The sequence below is a fragment of the Colletotrichum truncatum genome (genome assembly GCF_014235925.2).
Source record: "Colletotrichum truncatum strain CMES1059 chromosome Unknown Contig_0009, whole genome shotgun sequence".
NCBI lineage: Eukaryota > Fungi > Ascomycota > Sordariomycetes > Glomerellales > Glomerellaceae > Colletotrichum > Colletotrichum truncatum.
Window position 1 is genome coordinate 2,067,154 of NW_027222406.1, and position 16,822 is coordinate 2,083,975.

At 46.7% G+C, this 16,822-nt stretch overlaps 5 protein-coding genes across 5 annotated transcripts; 2 read left to right on the plus strand and 3 right to left on the minus strand.

The window, feature by feature from the left end:
• Positions 1–3,725: 3,725 nt before the first annotated feature.
• On the minus strand, positions 3,726–4,189 carry CTRU02_213086 (uncharacterized protein; the record flags this gene model as incomplete). The annotated part of the gene is made up of 2 exons (XM_036721651.1): positions 3,726–3,859; positions 3,913–4,189. The coding sequence occupies 2 exons, from the start codon at positions 4,187–4,189 to the stop codon at positions 3,726–3,728; spliced, it is 411 nt and encodes a 136-aa protein (XP_036586820.1).
• Positions 4,190–6,500: 2,311 nt separating this feature from the next.
• Positions 6,501–8,067, plus strand: CTRU02_213087 (uncharacterized protein; the record flags this gene model as incomplete). Its single annotated transcript, XM_036721652.1, has 3 exons — positions 6,501–6,575; positions 6,634–6,803; positions 6,855–8,067. 3 exons carry the CDS (start codon positions 6,501–6,503, stop codon positions 8,065–8,067), a joined length of 1,458 nt encoding a protein of 485 aa, XP_036586821.1.
• Positions 8,068–8,220: 153 nt separating this feature from the next.
• On the minus strand, positions 8,221–9,255 carry CTRU02_213088 (ferulic acid esterase; the record flags this gene model as incomplete). The annotated part of the gene is made up of 2 exons (XM_036721653.1): positions 8,221–8,865; positions 8,914–9,255. The coding sequence occupies 2 exons, from the start codon at positions 9,253–9,255 to the stop codon at positions 8,221–8,223; spliced, it is 987 nt and encodes a 328-aa protein (XP_036586822.1).
• Positions 9,256–10,197: 942 nt separating this feature from the next.
• Positions 10,198–12,398, minus strand: CTRU02_213089 (heterokaryon incompatibility protein; the record flags this gene model as incomplete). The annotated part of the gene is made up of 3 exons (XM_036721654.1): positions 10,198–11,113; positions 11,175–11,904; positions 11,954–12,398. The coding sequence occupies 3 exons, from the start codon at positions 12,396–12,398 to the stop codon at positions 10,198–10,200; spliced, it is 2,091 nt and encodes a 696-aa protein (XP_036586823.1).
• A 2,549-nt stretch (positions 12,399–14,947) lies between these two features.
• CTRU02_213090 (zinc-binding oxidoreductase) lies at positions 14,948–15,982 on the plus strand (the record flags this gene model as incomplete). Its single annotated transcript, XM_036721655.1, has 1 exon — positions 14,948–15,982. The coding sequence occupies one exon, from the start codon at positions 14,948–14,950 to the stop codon at positions 15,980–15,982; it is 1,035 nt and encodes a 344-aa protein (XP_036586824.1).
• Positions 15,983–16,822: the final 840 nt, after the last annotated feature.

Genomic DNA, 16,822 nt, shown 5'->3' on the forward strand with positions numbered 1-16,822 from the left:
AGCTCTGTCCAGGTTTTAACTCCTTTCGTTTGAATACCTCCTCCGAGACCCAAAAGGAAACATGGTTTGTAAACAGCCAAAACTTCATTTTCTTAACAGTGTTCGCTGAATGAATCGCGAGAACTTCCGATATTGGACAGGGATGCTGTTCTGAGGGGATTGTTCCGTACGGAGACCATCGGAGGTATCCCGCTCGCTACGGTATCTTTCAACCGCTTTTTCGGATCCCGCTTTTTCGGATCCAGATTGCTACCGGTGGCAATGGGTACGCGACACATAATCGTGGCGGAGCCGCAAAACAGACAGAGGCGCAGGAAAATATCTTCATAAAATTTATCGAGCCACGTGAGACAGTTTCGTTTGCCAAGCAGAAGTGAGTACGTGGAAGCTATTCGGAACAGGGCTAAGGCAGGCTGCCAAGTTTTGGCTTTCACTTTTCGGGATCGAGGACGAGGGGTTTGACTCGTTCGCAGATCACGACGTAAAACCATCACAATACAATCATCACTGTGTAGGCCCCGTGGTGCCTTGCTGCCTCTTCATGTCTCAGTTGCTCTTCAATGTCGTAGTCATCTACGTCAGACTGTTTTGCTAGAAGAAGCTTTGAGATATTCAATGAATCCCTTGTCTGTTCGCGTGCTTTCACAAAGGTTAATGTCAGCATTCGATCTCGGGGCGGAACTCCCGACTCCGAGGGGCATTGTTGCTCTAAGGTTTGTATCCGGAAATTTTGCGCCCAGTCTTGCTGCCCTATACATATGAAGGCCAATTACGCGGATGTTTACAATATCTTTGTTATTCGTCTTTCCGGACGATCTTTGCGGTGAGTAAACATGTTATTCCTCAGGTGCATTTCGATAACTGAAAGTTGAACTGACAGCGCAGTTAAGTAGTTGCATCTCAGGTTTCATCACTCGGTCCCCAAATTCAGCAGGACTTTCGTTGCCATAGCTGCAGCCAAGCATTATGACCAGATAGCCAATACAACAGCATTCGGTCCGAAATCGTGCTCACAGGTGTATCCAGTAAAACATGGTTAAGCCGAAATATTGAAGATAACCACTTGCGAGCCGAATACATCTCGGTTGACCGGTCATCGTCCGAACTGTAGACCACCTTTCGGGCGGGCCACCCGCCACGTGTTTTGAATGATCTATTGGATATCAACGGTGTCGGATATGATAGCTGGGTCGCTTCTATGAGATATTTGGGAGGCCCTTATTACCATTCCCCTTTGAGTCCCATTACCAAGTATGAGACGATTTCCTACCAACAGGGACGTCCCTCCGTTCCATTCATCAAGAGTGGAAAGTTCACGACGGATGAATACCGCAAAAGAGTCAAGTGTGCACTTGGATAACCCCCCAGTGATCTAATGGCAAGTGTTCTGTGCAAGGCCTTTGAAAGGGCAAACCCGTAGACGTGGGCAATCTGGGATTGCCTCGGTCCACACTAATGAAACCCATTCAGGGAAGCTGTATATTGATCTACAAATCTAGACCAGGAACCCGACCGTGTTCCCCGCCAGCGCACGTCCAACGAAGCATTTCCGGGTGGGCTCTTAAAAAATCAGGCCTAGGTAACTGTTCCGAGCACCTTCCAGAACGTTAAATCCGCCCTGTCATTTAATTGCGATTCCTTCCCCTGACCATTTGGTTGTGACAATGATACTCTGCAATCGTCCTTGCGCAGGTTTCATCCCCCGCAGCATCCACGACTTGGCGAAATGCACCAGTCTGAACAGGCATAAGTCGCAGATTAATATCCCTTTAGCACATCTTACGCTATTCTAGGAGAGTTGACAGGTAGGTGAATAAATAATGTGAGGCTGCTTTATCTCAAACTCGGGAGTTTACCTATTTTCATACACGCGGAAATCCTGACTTCTGTAAACATGGCTTGACCGGCTTTCTTAAAGCTGGACTCCTAAGAATACTGACTTTTAAAAATCCTTTCGACAATGCAAGAGATCTTTCTCCGGAATTAATGAAGGAATTATTGACGAAGGAGTATCAAACAAGCCTGGTCTTGGAGGCCGCCGGCCGCGGAAACGCCAAGTTTTCCGCGATAAAATTTATATGGTTAGCTCGGGTGCACCGAAAGAGGTAGACCCGTTATCATTCCACGGTAGTTTTCATGTGCCTGTAATTCCCGCCCCCATAAAATGCTAGTTGAATAAACTCTTTCGGACGGCTCGATCCGCCTGTCTCCGATGCGGTTCAGGCAATTTTGGCCTAGCGAAAACCTTTTCACAAGCGTTTTTCAGATGTCAGGCCGCTAGCTAATCGTCGAAGGATCAGGCTAGTCTCTTGTTGTTAACGGGTCCAAACGCTAGTTAGCTCGACTCCTGCATTTAGGAATTCATGCACACATCTGTGGGCAGTTCAACTACACTACCTCAATACACAGTCCAACCCCTATCTCAATTATACCCACATTGTTCAACAACAAGACGGAGACCTCGTGGCAGATGTCTGTATCTATGGGGTATGTGTACACATGTAAAGCTTCATTCCCTCATGGCAAGATGCAGGGGTACAATGAATCCCTTTCCCTCAGCCCAAAGGTTACATCTGCACGAGACTTGCATTTGCGCATACGGGGTAAAGAGGGGACTGCCTTTGCTTCTTCGGTCTCGCTTAGAATTTTCGCCTCTGATTTTGAGCGGAACTGCAACGCTCCAAAGCCAAGAAATAGACCCATGCAAAGATGACAATTCGCTACCCTAAGTCTGGAGACTGCAATTTTTGGTCTCCTCCGCTATGGGCGCACCTTAATCTCAAAAGATATGTTACAGGGATTACCAAGATATAATATTGAAACTCAGTTAATTAATTGTCTACACTTTGTGGGCCTAGCTGCTTGATACCTTGATACGAGTAGCTCGGCTCGAAGCGTTAGCGAATCGACGTCACGACTTCCTTCTTGAATGTTTTGTTATACATAGTGAAACTCCTTTTTTTCATTCTAAGAACCTCCCGTAAGATCACTGGCAAACCAAACGGTCTTGACTGACATATCCATGGAATCTGCCGATATGAGGCTTCGACTTAACTTCCAAGGTTTGTAAGTTTGACAACATCATTGACGTTGGGCGGAGGAGCGAGCCATAACAAGAGCGAATCCAAGTCCAAGTTGACTTCCTAAGCTTCGAGTTCTTGTTACATTATTGGAGCTGTTGATTGCTTGGTTTCCCGATCTGCATGAAACCCAGTGTTCACTAATGTCTTGATTACTCGCGAGCTGGTGCTTGAGTGATACATTGACATCTCGTGTTCTTTAGGAGACTAAAGAATTAAGTTTCTAAAAGCCTATCATAGGTTTCTATCTAGTGAGATGTACTCTTTTATTGCAGTTGGTTCCTGTACCTATTCGCATATGAGGCCGTGACCGAGCTATGTTTCATTCACCCCAAGCCGGCGTCTCATCTGCTTCATGACGCTCGCGTAGCCAACTAAGATGGTCCGAGATTTCCGTCCTGTGCGATACTTCAACCTAGCAGCAAATGTGCCTCCGCTATCGGGGAGGTAACCAAATAGTGAGATGCGCGGATGCGCGGACTCAGAGGATTCACATGCAATAATTTGATGTCAAGAAATCCAGCTATCCTATGCTGACGACAACACAAAATGTTTCTCTTATCATCACTCTTTATTAATTATTTCTTGCAGTTTTGATTAACAATCCAAGCTTAGCGAGGTTTGGCTTCTCCGTGACTAAACCTCTTACACATCCAATTCAGAAGTGATTGTAGTGTTTCCAATTCCACCTCGACCGTTAGAATTTGGGTTAAAGTACATCGTGAGTGGCCCAGACCCCTTTAGCGGCGTACCAAGGACAGCTTGCTGAATTTCAAAAGCTTTAAAAGTCGTCAGCGATGCAATTAAAACAACTGGTAATGGACACACTCACTCTGGGTGCCTAGAACTCTGACCCAGGTAACATTGAGGGTAGGATCATCTTGGGTGTAGGTAGTGTTATCGACCCTAGGATTATAATACCACCTCGCATGGTTGGTTGTTTGGGGAGTCTTCGAGTGTGTGGTATAGATGTCTCCCTGTCGGTCTCCTTGTGCTCCGCCAGCGAGGACGACCTCGACGTACCAAGATCCATAGTCATTGCAAGTGGGTGCGGCTCCGGCTTGGATGGCGATGGAGAAAAGTAGCCAGAGACTATTTGCGGAGACCATGACGAATTTTGCAGGGAAGACTGATCAGTCTGAAGAGAATGGTATTGCGGCAAAGATGTGCACTTGAATGAATGCAGATTTGGTTGACAATCGACTGATTGTTAATTTAGAGCTAGGAGCACAGACCTTTTATAGGACATCGTATTCTGCTTCATACCAGACAAGCTTATGCTGCAGGAACACCATCCTTCCTTTTTCAGCTGAAGTTGATGTGCATAAGCCTGCATCAATAGTTGAGTAGAATCCGTACTACCCCAGGGGGCCCTCGTTGTGAATTTTGATCTTTCATCGTATTATTAGTCGCTTGCATCGCCATGGTCTGTCAAAATACTGCTTTTTGAAGCCTTAATAAACCATAAGTCAATGAGATGCTGGTTTGATCTCCTCAATCGTACTGGGCTACTAGTATTACGGGACGAGGCGAAAAGCATCAGGGGTAGGAAAAAGCAATGAAGAGTAAATGTGAAAGACAAGTGCTTGACATTGAGAGATGTTACGGATAGTAGGAGGTTTCAGGGTCCTATTGCTGTGGCTTACCTTGTGCGTCCCTCACGCAATTGTCTGCAAATGGGATCGTCTCATCCCTCGTATATGCCGCTTAAAACACCGGAAGAACCCTGGATCGGCAGGTCAACATTTCAGCTCCGTTCTGGTCTGCATTAAACGGCTCGCGACTGCCGTTGATAGGTGACTTTCGTTATTCGTGGTGGCCAAATTGTGAGGAATTTTCTGACAGGCTGCAAGGACTGCCATTGAGCAGATTGATTTTGTTCAGAGGGAATTTCGACTTTATCGCTATCTTTATCAGAATACATGATGATGTTGAGTCACATCAAATGGCGTCTATCACCAACAGAATTAATAGATGTTAGAAGTTGGTACAATATATTTACAGCCAAGCTGCACAGTACTTTCAATTATAATAAGCATTTTCTGAGACCTGGGTCTAGGGATACAATTTTTGATTGCCAGTCTGCGTCTAATTTCTTTCTTCTTTCAGCTTTAGTTACAGGATTAGTTTGATGAGGTAATTGTTGCATCGTGAACAATAGCAACTCTTGCTAGTAGTGACGCCACAAAGCAGGACAGCCGAGTAAAAGGTTGCAAAGAAATCCGAAATGCTAATCGCTAACTTTGGTTAACAACAGTCCGACGCACGCGACCTAAAAAAAAAAAAAAAAAAAAAAGAGGGTGAAAGAGAACCGCGATGCAGGAACTGAATAACAGCCATATCTCAACCCGAAAGACGACTTTGGACCGCCTTAATCACCGCACCAGCTTGTAAGACCGACTTGACTAGCCTTTACCTATGCACATTGTTGTCTACATTTGAATAGCGATCTGCAATCACCCTCAGGGCTAGTGTATGTAGCAAGAGCTGCATCTTTGACGAATGTGTCAGGTCTGTTGGCTGACAAGATTGAAACCAGCAGGTTCGGCTCAGGGTGTGTTATTCATACTAAACAGTACCAAGATATGCTATCATTGATATCTCATAGCTATGCAAGAGTACCTATACCCTTCTTTATTCCAAATTCAATACCTTCTCTTCTCTAAGTAGTTGGAAAGAGAGGTTATCTGGTTTGCAAGCTTGGAGTGAATCGAAAATTCTTGCCTGTTTCGACACGGTCAGGCATACTTAGCTGAGAAGCACCTTGCAGACACCAAGCGGTGGCTGAGATGTATGGACGAGGGTTGCCTCGGCATAGAGAGACTGTAAGTTAGGCGATGCACATTCTGCTTTAGTATATGTTTCAGGCTGATAAAGTAAGAAAAATCAAACATCTTACATAGTAAATTCCTGATGAGTGCAGTAAGGGTTGTGATCAGCAGATCTTTGAAGTGGGTTACATCATGTTTTGAGGCGGAGCTGATGCCCAGACTCTAAACTGCACCATTGCAGTGCAAAATTGGCCTGGGTTGAAAACAGGGCGAATAAATCTGCCTTGCGTCCCCTTAAGACAAGCTCACCGAAGCCAGTAACAGGGCATCCGCCCCTGGAGAGACTGAATCGAGAGGCACTAGGCGGCCCGCTAGTGTCTTGAGCGCTAAACCCATTCTTGACATAGGCTCACTTCAGCGTGCGACCACGGGACTGTGCAGGGCATGCGACCAGCCGCATGCGGGATGAACGTGAGACCTCCGCTGGGCAGTCTGGTCTGAGGATTGCAGCTATCAAGGCTCCCAACGGCTGGGCATGTCACGTCTGAAACATTGTCATTGGTCCGCAGCTACGTGTTTAAAGAGGCAACAAGTTGCTCTTCGTGATGCTGTGATTTTCGCCTCTCCAACGACAGACCAAACCGTTACAATGACTCGAATCTCCGTCTTTGAGGATCCATGGTCGAACGACAGGGCCAAGATACCGCTTGAGACCTCCACAATTGTCAGTTGGACTTTTCCATGTCGCGAATGGTTCCATGAGTCGTTAACGATAAACACAGAAACACATTCAACTGATTGAGATATTTCTCAAGCTGCTACCTCACTTTCAAAAGAATGATAAAAACCAAATCACAATAGAGGCTCTTGTCTACTCAGAATGGCGATACGTGAACTATATACGATTCCTTGACTATTACGGCATGGCAGCCAACGACTTCCCGCCACCATGGTAGCTCACTCATCCCATTCTCGGAAATGAAGTAACTAAGAAATAATTAAGGGATGTCGCAATGATTTGGTATTGCCATCTTCTCTCGCCTCACCAGTTTCATCGTCATCTCTGGGACAGTCAGCACACATCTTATGGCTTAAACCATCATCATTTCCCTCTGACGCATCTGCTCTATCTGTACAATTCGGGAAAATGGTCTCACCCCAAAGCTCGCAAGCATTGGAACCGTTGGAATCGCACGAAAAGTAGCCCAGGACTCCCGTTCCAGCTTTGGGACTCTCCTCCATGGGAGACAAAGCGAAAATCCAGCCTCTTTTCCATTTTCTCTGGAAAGCCATCCTCGAAACCAGCGTCCGGTGAAAAGGCTGAAGAGCCAACCATCAGGTTTTATTCCACATGGTGCCGAACGAGCGGTAAAAAAGAATGGAAGTTGTCCCAATACACGGACTTGAGGAGAGGCAAAAGGCCAATGCTGTGCATCAACGCCAGTAGACACAGCAGATATGGAGCACGGTGCGAGTTGACACCATGGCCGTCACTGGAAGATTTTCGCAATGTTATAAATCGACAGACTTGTTTTTGGAAAGCCGTCATTAAAGCTCGCGATTCCGATCCCAACTTTGCCTCAAAGCCCAATCTCGAGATAGGCTTAAGCGACTATGAGAAATTCATCAAGCTCCATGGACAGCCTCCACGGTTACGACAGGTGCCAAACACTAACGTATGGAGAGTCGACATGAACGGGCTCCCCAGCCCCGACAAATGGTCCGAATCAAGAAACCGAGAATTCGTGCCGCCAACTCTGTTGATAGATCTTCTCTGGCATACCCATCGGCTTTATCCAGCCAGCTACTGGACTTGGAGTTTCAATACGGCGGGGAGGCTGATTGACTATGAACACACATCTTCGGCAGTAACAGCAAAGAGGTTCTTGGAAGAGACAGATCTAGAGTGGAAAAAGAGAAACGGGTTTCCTGTGGAAACCCGGCATACTATGGAAGAATTCAGAAAAGAGGGATATCTTTATATACCGGACGCTGCGATTGTTCCACCCGGCTATCCTGCCAGAGTACCAATAGACTGGACGCTGGGGGGCACTAATCCTGTTAAAGGGAGAAGAAGGGGCTATAAAGGGCAATATTATGTATGTGAAGGAATTTTCATAACTTTCGATGGCGGCTCGGGTGACGGTGGCGGCGGTGGTGATGGTGGTTGTGGCGGGGATGGAGGCGGTGGTGGTGGTGATGGCGGAGGTTGTTGACCGTTGTCATACAGTTTAGAGAATATTTAGCATGCAATGTCGACTGTTAAAACTGCATAGTTTCTGCCACGGCAGTCCCAAAATAAAAATTCTTTTTTTCTCTTTTAATCAGGTATGCTCTATGCTTCACAACAGCTTAAAATATGCCTACAATCACACGGGAAGACGGTGTTTGCGAAAAAAGTCGACAATGTACTGCGAGGCATTGTATGATGCCGGCCCGTCCTTGTGTGCCTTGTTGTCAGAGTTTTTACCAGTGTAGGGCCAACTGTGATTCACATCTTGCTCGAAAATATGAGACACAAGCCCTAGTTGATTCCCTGAACCCCATTGATAACGCTTTGCCCGGGTAGTAATGCTAGTCTCAGCGGCCTGTCCACTAAGATTATCACGAAGTGCCCATGACGTCGCCCAGTGAAAAATATTCGGCAAGCAGGCACCTCGTCGATCGCTGGACCCGTTGTACGAAATGATGGTGTCTATCCCCCCATGGAACTCGATGATTGGGATGGATGTGCTTGGTCGACCCGGTGTGCAAGGGATCTCCACCGTGTTAGGATCGCAATTTTCCACATTTTCAATGTAGAATGAGCCAGAAACAGGTGCGAAAGCGGCGAAGCGGGTTGACAGTCCCTTATGGCAAGCAGCAAAGTTGGCGAAGCCACCGCCCTCGGATTTGCCTGTCATGAAGATTCGCGATTTATCGATGCAGTAAGTAGATTCCAGGTCATTCAAAACCGTTTGCGTGTAGAGAATGTCGTTTCTCTTTGTGATGTTGGGAACCCCTTCCCATCGTTTCTTTACTTTTGATTAGCATTATTATTATGATGTGCTCAGAACGCTTACCTGGTAGCCTCGAAGATACACTACAATATGATCGGTGTTGAACTCAGGCGTCTCGAAAAGATCCAGGTCTCTCTGCTCTTCGGGTGTTTTGTTTCCTCCATGATATGAGAAGATAACAGGATTAGGGTTCTTCTTGGAGTATTGTGGCGGAATAAAAAGTAAATAGTCTCGGTCATGACCTTGATCATCTGTGTAAGGAATCAAGTATTCCCGCCCAGTTTGCCGACCACTCGGAAAGGCTTTCCGACATCCATCTGATGACACTTCTTTGTTGACTGCCGATTTGATGCCAGCCGAGATACAAAGCCCTGCAATCAGGGTGACGAAGTTGGAGAATACCATCAGGAAGTGAGTCAATTGGGTCTGAAACGACGAAGGATATGTCTCATCGGCTGTTGAATGTTGGTTGGAAATAACCCCGTTTTAGTAGCCTGGATAATAGGGGGTTTAGTCATTCCAGGCTACATCTAAGCCTTGGATAGCTCAGCTAGTGCCAGTGACCCTTCCAATCTCACCAACCACAATGTTTAGTTCGAGACAGTTGGCGGTGGCTTAAACTAGTCAACCATAGTAGTGTTCAAGTCAGAGCGCCACAGCGCAGCCCTTCAGCTGTTCAAAATTCGTTTAATCGGAGGAGCTTGCCGTATGAGACGCTGCGTACGCCAGCCGCATGGCGCTTCGCGTTTGTATATCGCTGAAGGCGGCCTAGTAGTCGAATGCACTTTTCGATATGGGCTTGCTGTACCGTTTGTTTTGTTCCCAGTTCAAGCTGTGGCTTTCACGGTGTTAAGCTTAGTCTAGAAATCCCCCACGTGTTGATTTTGATAAGACTGGTGTTGCCGAAACCCGCAGCTGTCAATCAGAAACAAGCTTTAGCCCGCTTCTTCGCCCTCACATTTCACTGAAGCATATTTATGAGACCTCTGCATTTTTCTGGCTAGGTGAACTCCGTACTGCGATGATATGAAGACCAATCAATATTCAAATCGAAAATTCGCCACAAGCATTAGATCGTTAATCGTCTAACTTCAGCTTCGTATCTTGCCTATGCCTCAACTTTGTGGCAAAGCCCTTCTTACGTTTTGAGAGGCGCTCCCCTTAAGGTGAGAACAATGAGGCTCCTTAAGAGTGATTTGCTAATAACAGCTGCGCTAGTACTGGCATCAAGAGCGAGTGCAGAGGAAGCGACAGCAACATCTAGTTGGCCCTTCATATCTGAGACAGCAAATTCGATAAGCGTAAGCGGCCCCTCAAACTTTGACTAGCAACTTAATCATATGAGGCCTACACCAGTGTGACCGTCCAAAATCCTTCTTTGTCTTCCTTCTCGGGTTCTTTCCCCAGCATATCCTTGTCCGACAGTAAGAACCCGAGCCTCTCAAAATTGTCTGTTCCCTTTACCTTCTTCACGATCAGCGAATGGTATGTTCCTTCGTCATCAGACGCATCCGGCTCCCAAGATCGGCTCTTGAAAATGTGGAGAGCAAATATATCCACACCTTCTAAGCTTTTCACAATCTTCTTCGCTTCTTGAGGAGCATCATCATCTGTGAAGGCGAAGTCAAAGCGTGAAAATTCACCTTCAGGATTGCCGTCCTTGGTGCGCACTTTAATGTTGTTGTCATACTTGAAGTGGCCTGGCGCTTCCGGGTCCCAATTCTCCAAGACAAGATAAAGTTGCTGACATGGAGCCCGGAGCTTGATGTAGCCATCTGTTACCTCTCCGAACGGGTTGTCACCCTTGAGAGTGACGTTCGCATCCAGAATCTCGGCAATGTCACTGAAATCAACTATTTGGCCAGTTGCCGGGATTCCATCACCGGACGCCCATGACCATGAAGGGGCACGGTATTCGGGAACACGCCGGAAACTGAGACTCTGCCACATCAAACCCTCGATGAGTTGGTCTCTCCATAAGCCAGCAAGATATTGTTCGCCAATCTTCTCTGCGTAGAGACTGGCTATTCCCGAGAGAGCTGGAAGTTTGTCGGATGGACGTGTAAGCTTCCTTGGTCCATACTTCCAGAGCATGTTATACCACCCCCTCAAGGTGTCGTGCTTCGGTCGTTTGTTTAGTGTGAGTCCCTTCAGCCAGCTGTCGCTGTTATTTTCACTTTTGGCGTCTAGACTTTTGTGTACACAATCATGCCGCATCTCGAGGTAGAGGCCGTCCTCTCCGCGGAATCCTTCATTGCACTCGCTGAGCACAAGAAGCCAAGGTCAGCTGGTCCTAGAACCCTTACGGAAGAGGGGAAACGTACAAGAATATCTGGTCGGAACCATATATCAAGACCCGATGAGAGAGCATACGCTCTTGCAGACCCCAGGCTCGCTGAGAGAGAGGCTCATTCGGCAAACCGAGATAGTCGTGCTTTACATGTTCCTCTCGCAGTGGCAAATTGAATGCAAGAGCCTTTCCGCTAATGTCATTGCGGCTATAATCCAGTTCTACGAATCTTCTACTAGCACGGGGACCCAGGAAACCGTCGGAACTGTGGTGGGATCTAACCGCAGCGACCGTCAAGTACGCATTGGAATAGATTGAAAGCATTTTTGCTGATTCCCTTTCCCAATCCGCGCGTTCATCTTGACAGATACATAAAGCGTCGACCCAAAGATAGCGTATCCCGAGCTCCCGGGTAAGCTTTATCACGTCTTGATGCGTCGCTGGCATGTCGGATATGGTGATTCCGGCTTTCCGCTCTTCCATTGTTGCTCGCGTCGTGGTTAACTGTGGAGATGATCCCCAGCAATAGCTCAGAGTGACATAGTGTCCGACCGTATTTTCAGGTACCGGTTCCCAGAGATGTACCTTGGGGCTTCCAAGCTCGCCGACGTCAATGATTCGAGAAGGCAAGAGAGGCTGAGACGGAGAGCAGCCGGAATGACTTTCGCAATCCTTTAGCCACTTGCGGCTTCTTTCAAAAGCAACCGTTTGGTTCGCGTCACCCTCTACCGGTCTGCCTTGGATGACCTCTTCTAAAGGATCGCCTAAGAATGTTAGCATTCTTGAACTGAATCAGAGTTCCCTGACTTTTACCCTCTCGGACGCATATCCCAAGCGCCGCTATGATCCACGCCTCTTTACGGCGTTTCTTTCTATTCTTTTCGACTTGATCAGTGTCAGGGCGCACGAAGCTCATGACCCAGCAGCCATCTCCACCTTCCTGTCTCTTCACCAAGAAGAAGTCATAGGTTGGCCAATCGTACTGATGTATTTCTTTGGCTTCCCATTGTGGCTTCAGCTCTTGGAGCTGTTTCTCCACATTCTCTGCGGAAGAGAGAATGAGGGAACAGAGGGAACATGTCGAGGCCGACTCTCGCAGAGCATCAAGATTATGGTGGTGCTCGTGACCTCGCACGTCCGCGGGCCAATTAAGTAGTGGCTGGATGTATTTGTATCCTGTCAGATTACCACTAAGATCAGGCGGCACTTCAGGAAGAGTTTCCCAAGGAATATTCTTGCATAGATCGCAGAGAGACATCCTTAGGAGTGTGGTAGTAAGCTTTCTCAGCTCTAGTGTTTTGTCCACTTGTCTTGGTCGTGCTATCAGACAACGCTCATTCAAATGGTCCAGTAATGAGAATTATCGTTTTACAATTGCCTACCTTAGGTGGAACAATGACAGTTTAGATAGCTGTTGAGGAGCGCAAAGATTAATGTTAGATGCACTGAAGATTCGATTATTTGATACCTCAACCAGGCAGCAGTGAGGAGGCGAAGCCTTACGACCAATCGGGCTTAGGCTTACTACGCTAATAGGACCCCTGGGCATGTAAGACGTAAGTGACAAACCCCTCAACAGCTGCATGGTGAGACTGCGAACAGAAGAAGTAGTTCGTAAAGTGCTGCCTGATTACTGGACATCCGTCGTATTCATATTTGACTCCCAATTGACTGTTTCAAATACTACCTTCTTTTCCAATCTGCTGCAACTGATAGCGACGATCGGTACTGCACCCAAGAATTGTACAACAGGCTCTTACTAGCTTTCGACAAAAAGGTCCCAACTCGAGAATTCTATTACGGACAATATTGTAGGCATGTTTTGTAGCCTTCGTGAACATGTTCTTTGGCCTGCGGCGCTGCCGCAGGAGTAACTATAGAAGATGTGGACTTGAGATCCAATAATAGCCAGCTTCATCTCTTGTAAGTGTATATGCCGGCTTGTCAACTTAGCTTACTCTGCGAATTGAAATCGAAAAGGAAAGTATAGTATGCGTCAAAGCTACTATAATACGGATAGTTGAATACGGATATGGAAGCTTGAAAATGTTATCTCCAAGAATCTTAAGCTTAAGCTTTGATGCCGTCATCATTTCTTAAAGTAGATGTCAAGTCGTAACTAGAAACAAGCGCGCGAATATTATGTGTCCGGCTTGTTGTTTTTGTTACTTCTGAACAGGTTATCTTACAGATAATTCCACAGCAGAAAGAAAACGAGGTTCGTCAAAGTTGCACGCAAAGTTTATAGTAGTTATTTAGATTCCGGGCAACTAAGATTAGTTTGTGACTTCCGAACTTGGCAATGTTAGGGCATTAATATGATAGCAAGCAGGTACGGATGTAAAAATAAGAGGAGGTAAGTCTGTTTTCAACTCTTATCGACTTCAGGAGCAAATCCAATCGCGATTTATATGTACACAGGATTCTCTAGTACTTCTTAAAAGATTGGCTCGTCTAGCATATGTGCATAGGGCGACCTAACTTTTCCCTTTTCATTTGCAATTGTTGAGCATTAAAACTCTCAAAGATGCCGGGTAACAAAGGCCAAGCCAAATATCACCAGTATCACCCGTGTTGGTTGGATTAGGTAGTTTTGCAGGCTAGATGATAAAGACAATCCTTGATTAGCAGTCAAGTTACATATTCGTTGCTTATGATCAACCTAAGGGCCGAGCAGCCAGCTCCGTAGCACGCATGTATACCAGGTGCCAAGGGAGAAAAATACCATAACAACAAGTATTTAGACCCCCACGAAATGGCCATACATCAACGGGACAACATCAACAACGTAGAACGGCGCTCATACAGTATTCAGACTACTTCCATCGGAAAAGGAGTCTTAGTAACCTGAGAATAATAGAAGCACCTGTATGATAGATTGGCATCGCAGTATGCTGTCTCTTATGACCGTTAATAGTGGCCAGTCCACGCAGAGTTGAATCTGGTTACCTCACAGAGCGATGCCAATTGACGATCAAGAATATCCGAGACAGCTCTAGGTTTTTATTAGGATGCAAAGCTTTTTTTTAGCCTTTCTTCATCAGCTCAAGTTCGATTACTTACGAAATTCATGATTATTTGCACTATCGTTTCTCAGTACCTCCTTTTTCCCGTTACTAATGTTTTATCGTCAGACGCGGCTTCCCTCCTTGGCTTGCTTGGATATGAATGTTTGGTATAAGCTAGTGAGAGCCCGCCCTCATCCAAGTCTAGACTACTTTCAGAATGTTTTGCAGAGTTAGTCTAAAGTGGGAGGTAAAGTCACCACAGTGTAGCCTGATCACAATCTATCATCATTTCCCCGAGTTCTCCTAGTTTTGCAGCAAGTTAACGTTCAGGCCAGAGAACTAGAGGACTGAGAGAACGGATCTTTCATTGAAAACCGGTACAATACCAGAGGCTTCTGAACCTGATCACACGATACACGTGGAACGGTTTCCCGAAAGGGTGGAGCCATACACATGAGCCTCATGTTATTCATAGGGATTCCCCTTTGTGCTTATTTCAACTCGATTACCAAAAAAGGCAACGTTTTGAGTTTTACCCGGTGGCCCCTACTGACTGTGACATTCTCCCAAATAAGGGCGATGAAACTCCGCTCCGCACCCCCACTCCACCACTAGCCAACCTGCGGAGTGTACCCCACCGCCAGTCAAGCTGCTGGTGTGAACTTTGCATACTTTAACTAAACAAAATAATATAAGAACGGAGTACCGATGGTAATCGGTGTCAGGCACTATTTACAAGATTGGTTCAAATTACAGCCGCTTTCTGGCAGAATCACAGTTACAACAAGCCGCAATAGCCATGGGAGAGACAATGAGGACCTGGCAATACTCGACCGTCGATGGCAAACTCGAAAAGTGCCTGACATTGAAGGAAGACGCGCCTATTCCAAACAAACTTGACCTCCTCCAGGACGAACTCATTGTCGAAATCATCACCGCAGCACTTAACCCTGCTGATTATAAGGTCCCTGAAACGGCCGTCATTGGCCGTTTAATGATATCGCTCCCGGCAACCCCAGGCATGGACTTTTGTGGCCGCGTCGTCAGCAAGCACCCATCAAACACAGCGTTCGAAGAAGGACAACTTATTTTTGGTGGCTTCCCCGGTGTAAGCCAAAAGGGCGTTCTAGGACAATTCATCACCATCTCCTGCAAAAACTGTGCGCCTTTGCCGAGAGGAATCGACCCTGACCATGCTGCCGCGGTAGGAACGGCAGCAACCACCGCATACCAGTCTCTCATGCCCGAGAAACTGAAGCCTGGAGCCAAGGTATTCATCAATGGCGGAAGCGGTGGCACAGGGATCTGGTGCATTCAGATTGCCAAGGTGTTGGGAGCCGAAGTCGTCACGACTTGCTCTACGGCGAACGTTGATTTGTGCAAGCAACTTGGTGCTGATGAAGTTATCGACTATAAGAAGGAAGATGTCGTCGCCAATTTGAAGAAACGAGGTAAGATATTTGATCTCGTCATCGATAATGTAGGCGACAGCAACGAGCTGTACGACAATTCCGACGACTATCTGAAACTTACTGGTACATTCGTCTTGGTCGGGGTGGGCCAGAACATGTCACTTTTTGGCATTATCTCAACTTTGATCAAACTAGTTCGATCGACAATTTTTGGTTCTGGACGATTCTACTTCGTTCAAATGAAGAATACAACAGACATTTTCAGTCTCATTGGTGACTGGATGGCGGAGGGAAAGGCCAGAGCAGTTATCGACTCCACCTTTTCGTTCGAGGATGTCCCGGCGGCTTTTGAGAAGTTGAGGGAAGGACGCGCGAAAGGCAAGATCATTGTGCATGTCGAAAGGCATCCCACGGGAAAATGAATAGGGACTTATCTTGACTTCATTAGTCTAAGAAGCATCTGAATCAACAAAGTGAAAGCCGCGGAAATTCTCATTAATTCGTGCTGTTATTACCTTCCAAAGTGCTGGGCTTAACAGCACGTGCTGCCTTAATTAGGTGCAGAACATGAACAAGCAAAGATAGTTGGACATTCAGCTCTTAGCAAAAGATGTAAACCCGATGAGCTGATATCGGAAACGTGTGCCGAAACTGTGCATCTTGCATTCGTGGTTACCGTCAGATTGAGCAGTGATTGCATCTAGTTACAGAGGCTCATAGTCGTTGGTCGCTAAGCAGAAGTATTCTTCTGTGTTGATGGAAACACTCCTCCAACCGCCAGTATATCCTAGATGCAATCTCATTGCATGGACTCCCCACAACCCGAACGATTTGACGAACTTTGCGGATGGTTGTATGCAACCTCATTTGCCGGAACTGCGATTGAGAGACGTCGATGGATCTCATAGCCTTATGATGGGCACATGCTGTGTATTAGCTTACAAGTAACATTGGAACCGACGGAGCATCGCTCGTTAGTGGTGCCACAGGCGTGGGAGAGTGAGACAGGCCTCCATAAACTACCTATCGAACGGTCGCAACAATCAAGCTTGTCTATCCTTGCAATGCAAGTGTCGTGCAGCCAAGATAACCGTATGGGTCTCCCTTGCCAGGAAGATACTCCTACAATACGGCCTTCAGTATCGGCTTGTTGATCAAAGCCTCTCTTTATCGACGCGGCCAAGGTATGTTATGCAGCGAAGGTAGCATTCCCCCACCTAGCAGCGAATCGTACAGTAGTCTACCCAATGCAACTGCGGTGA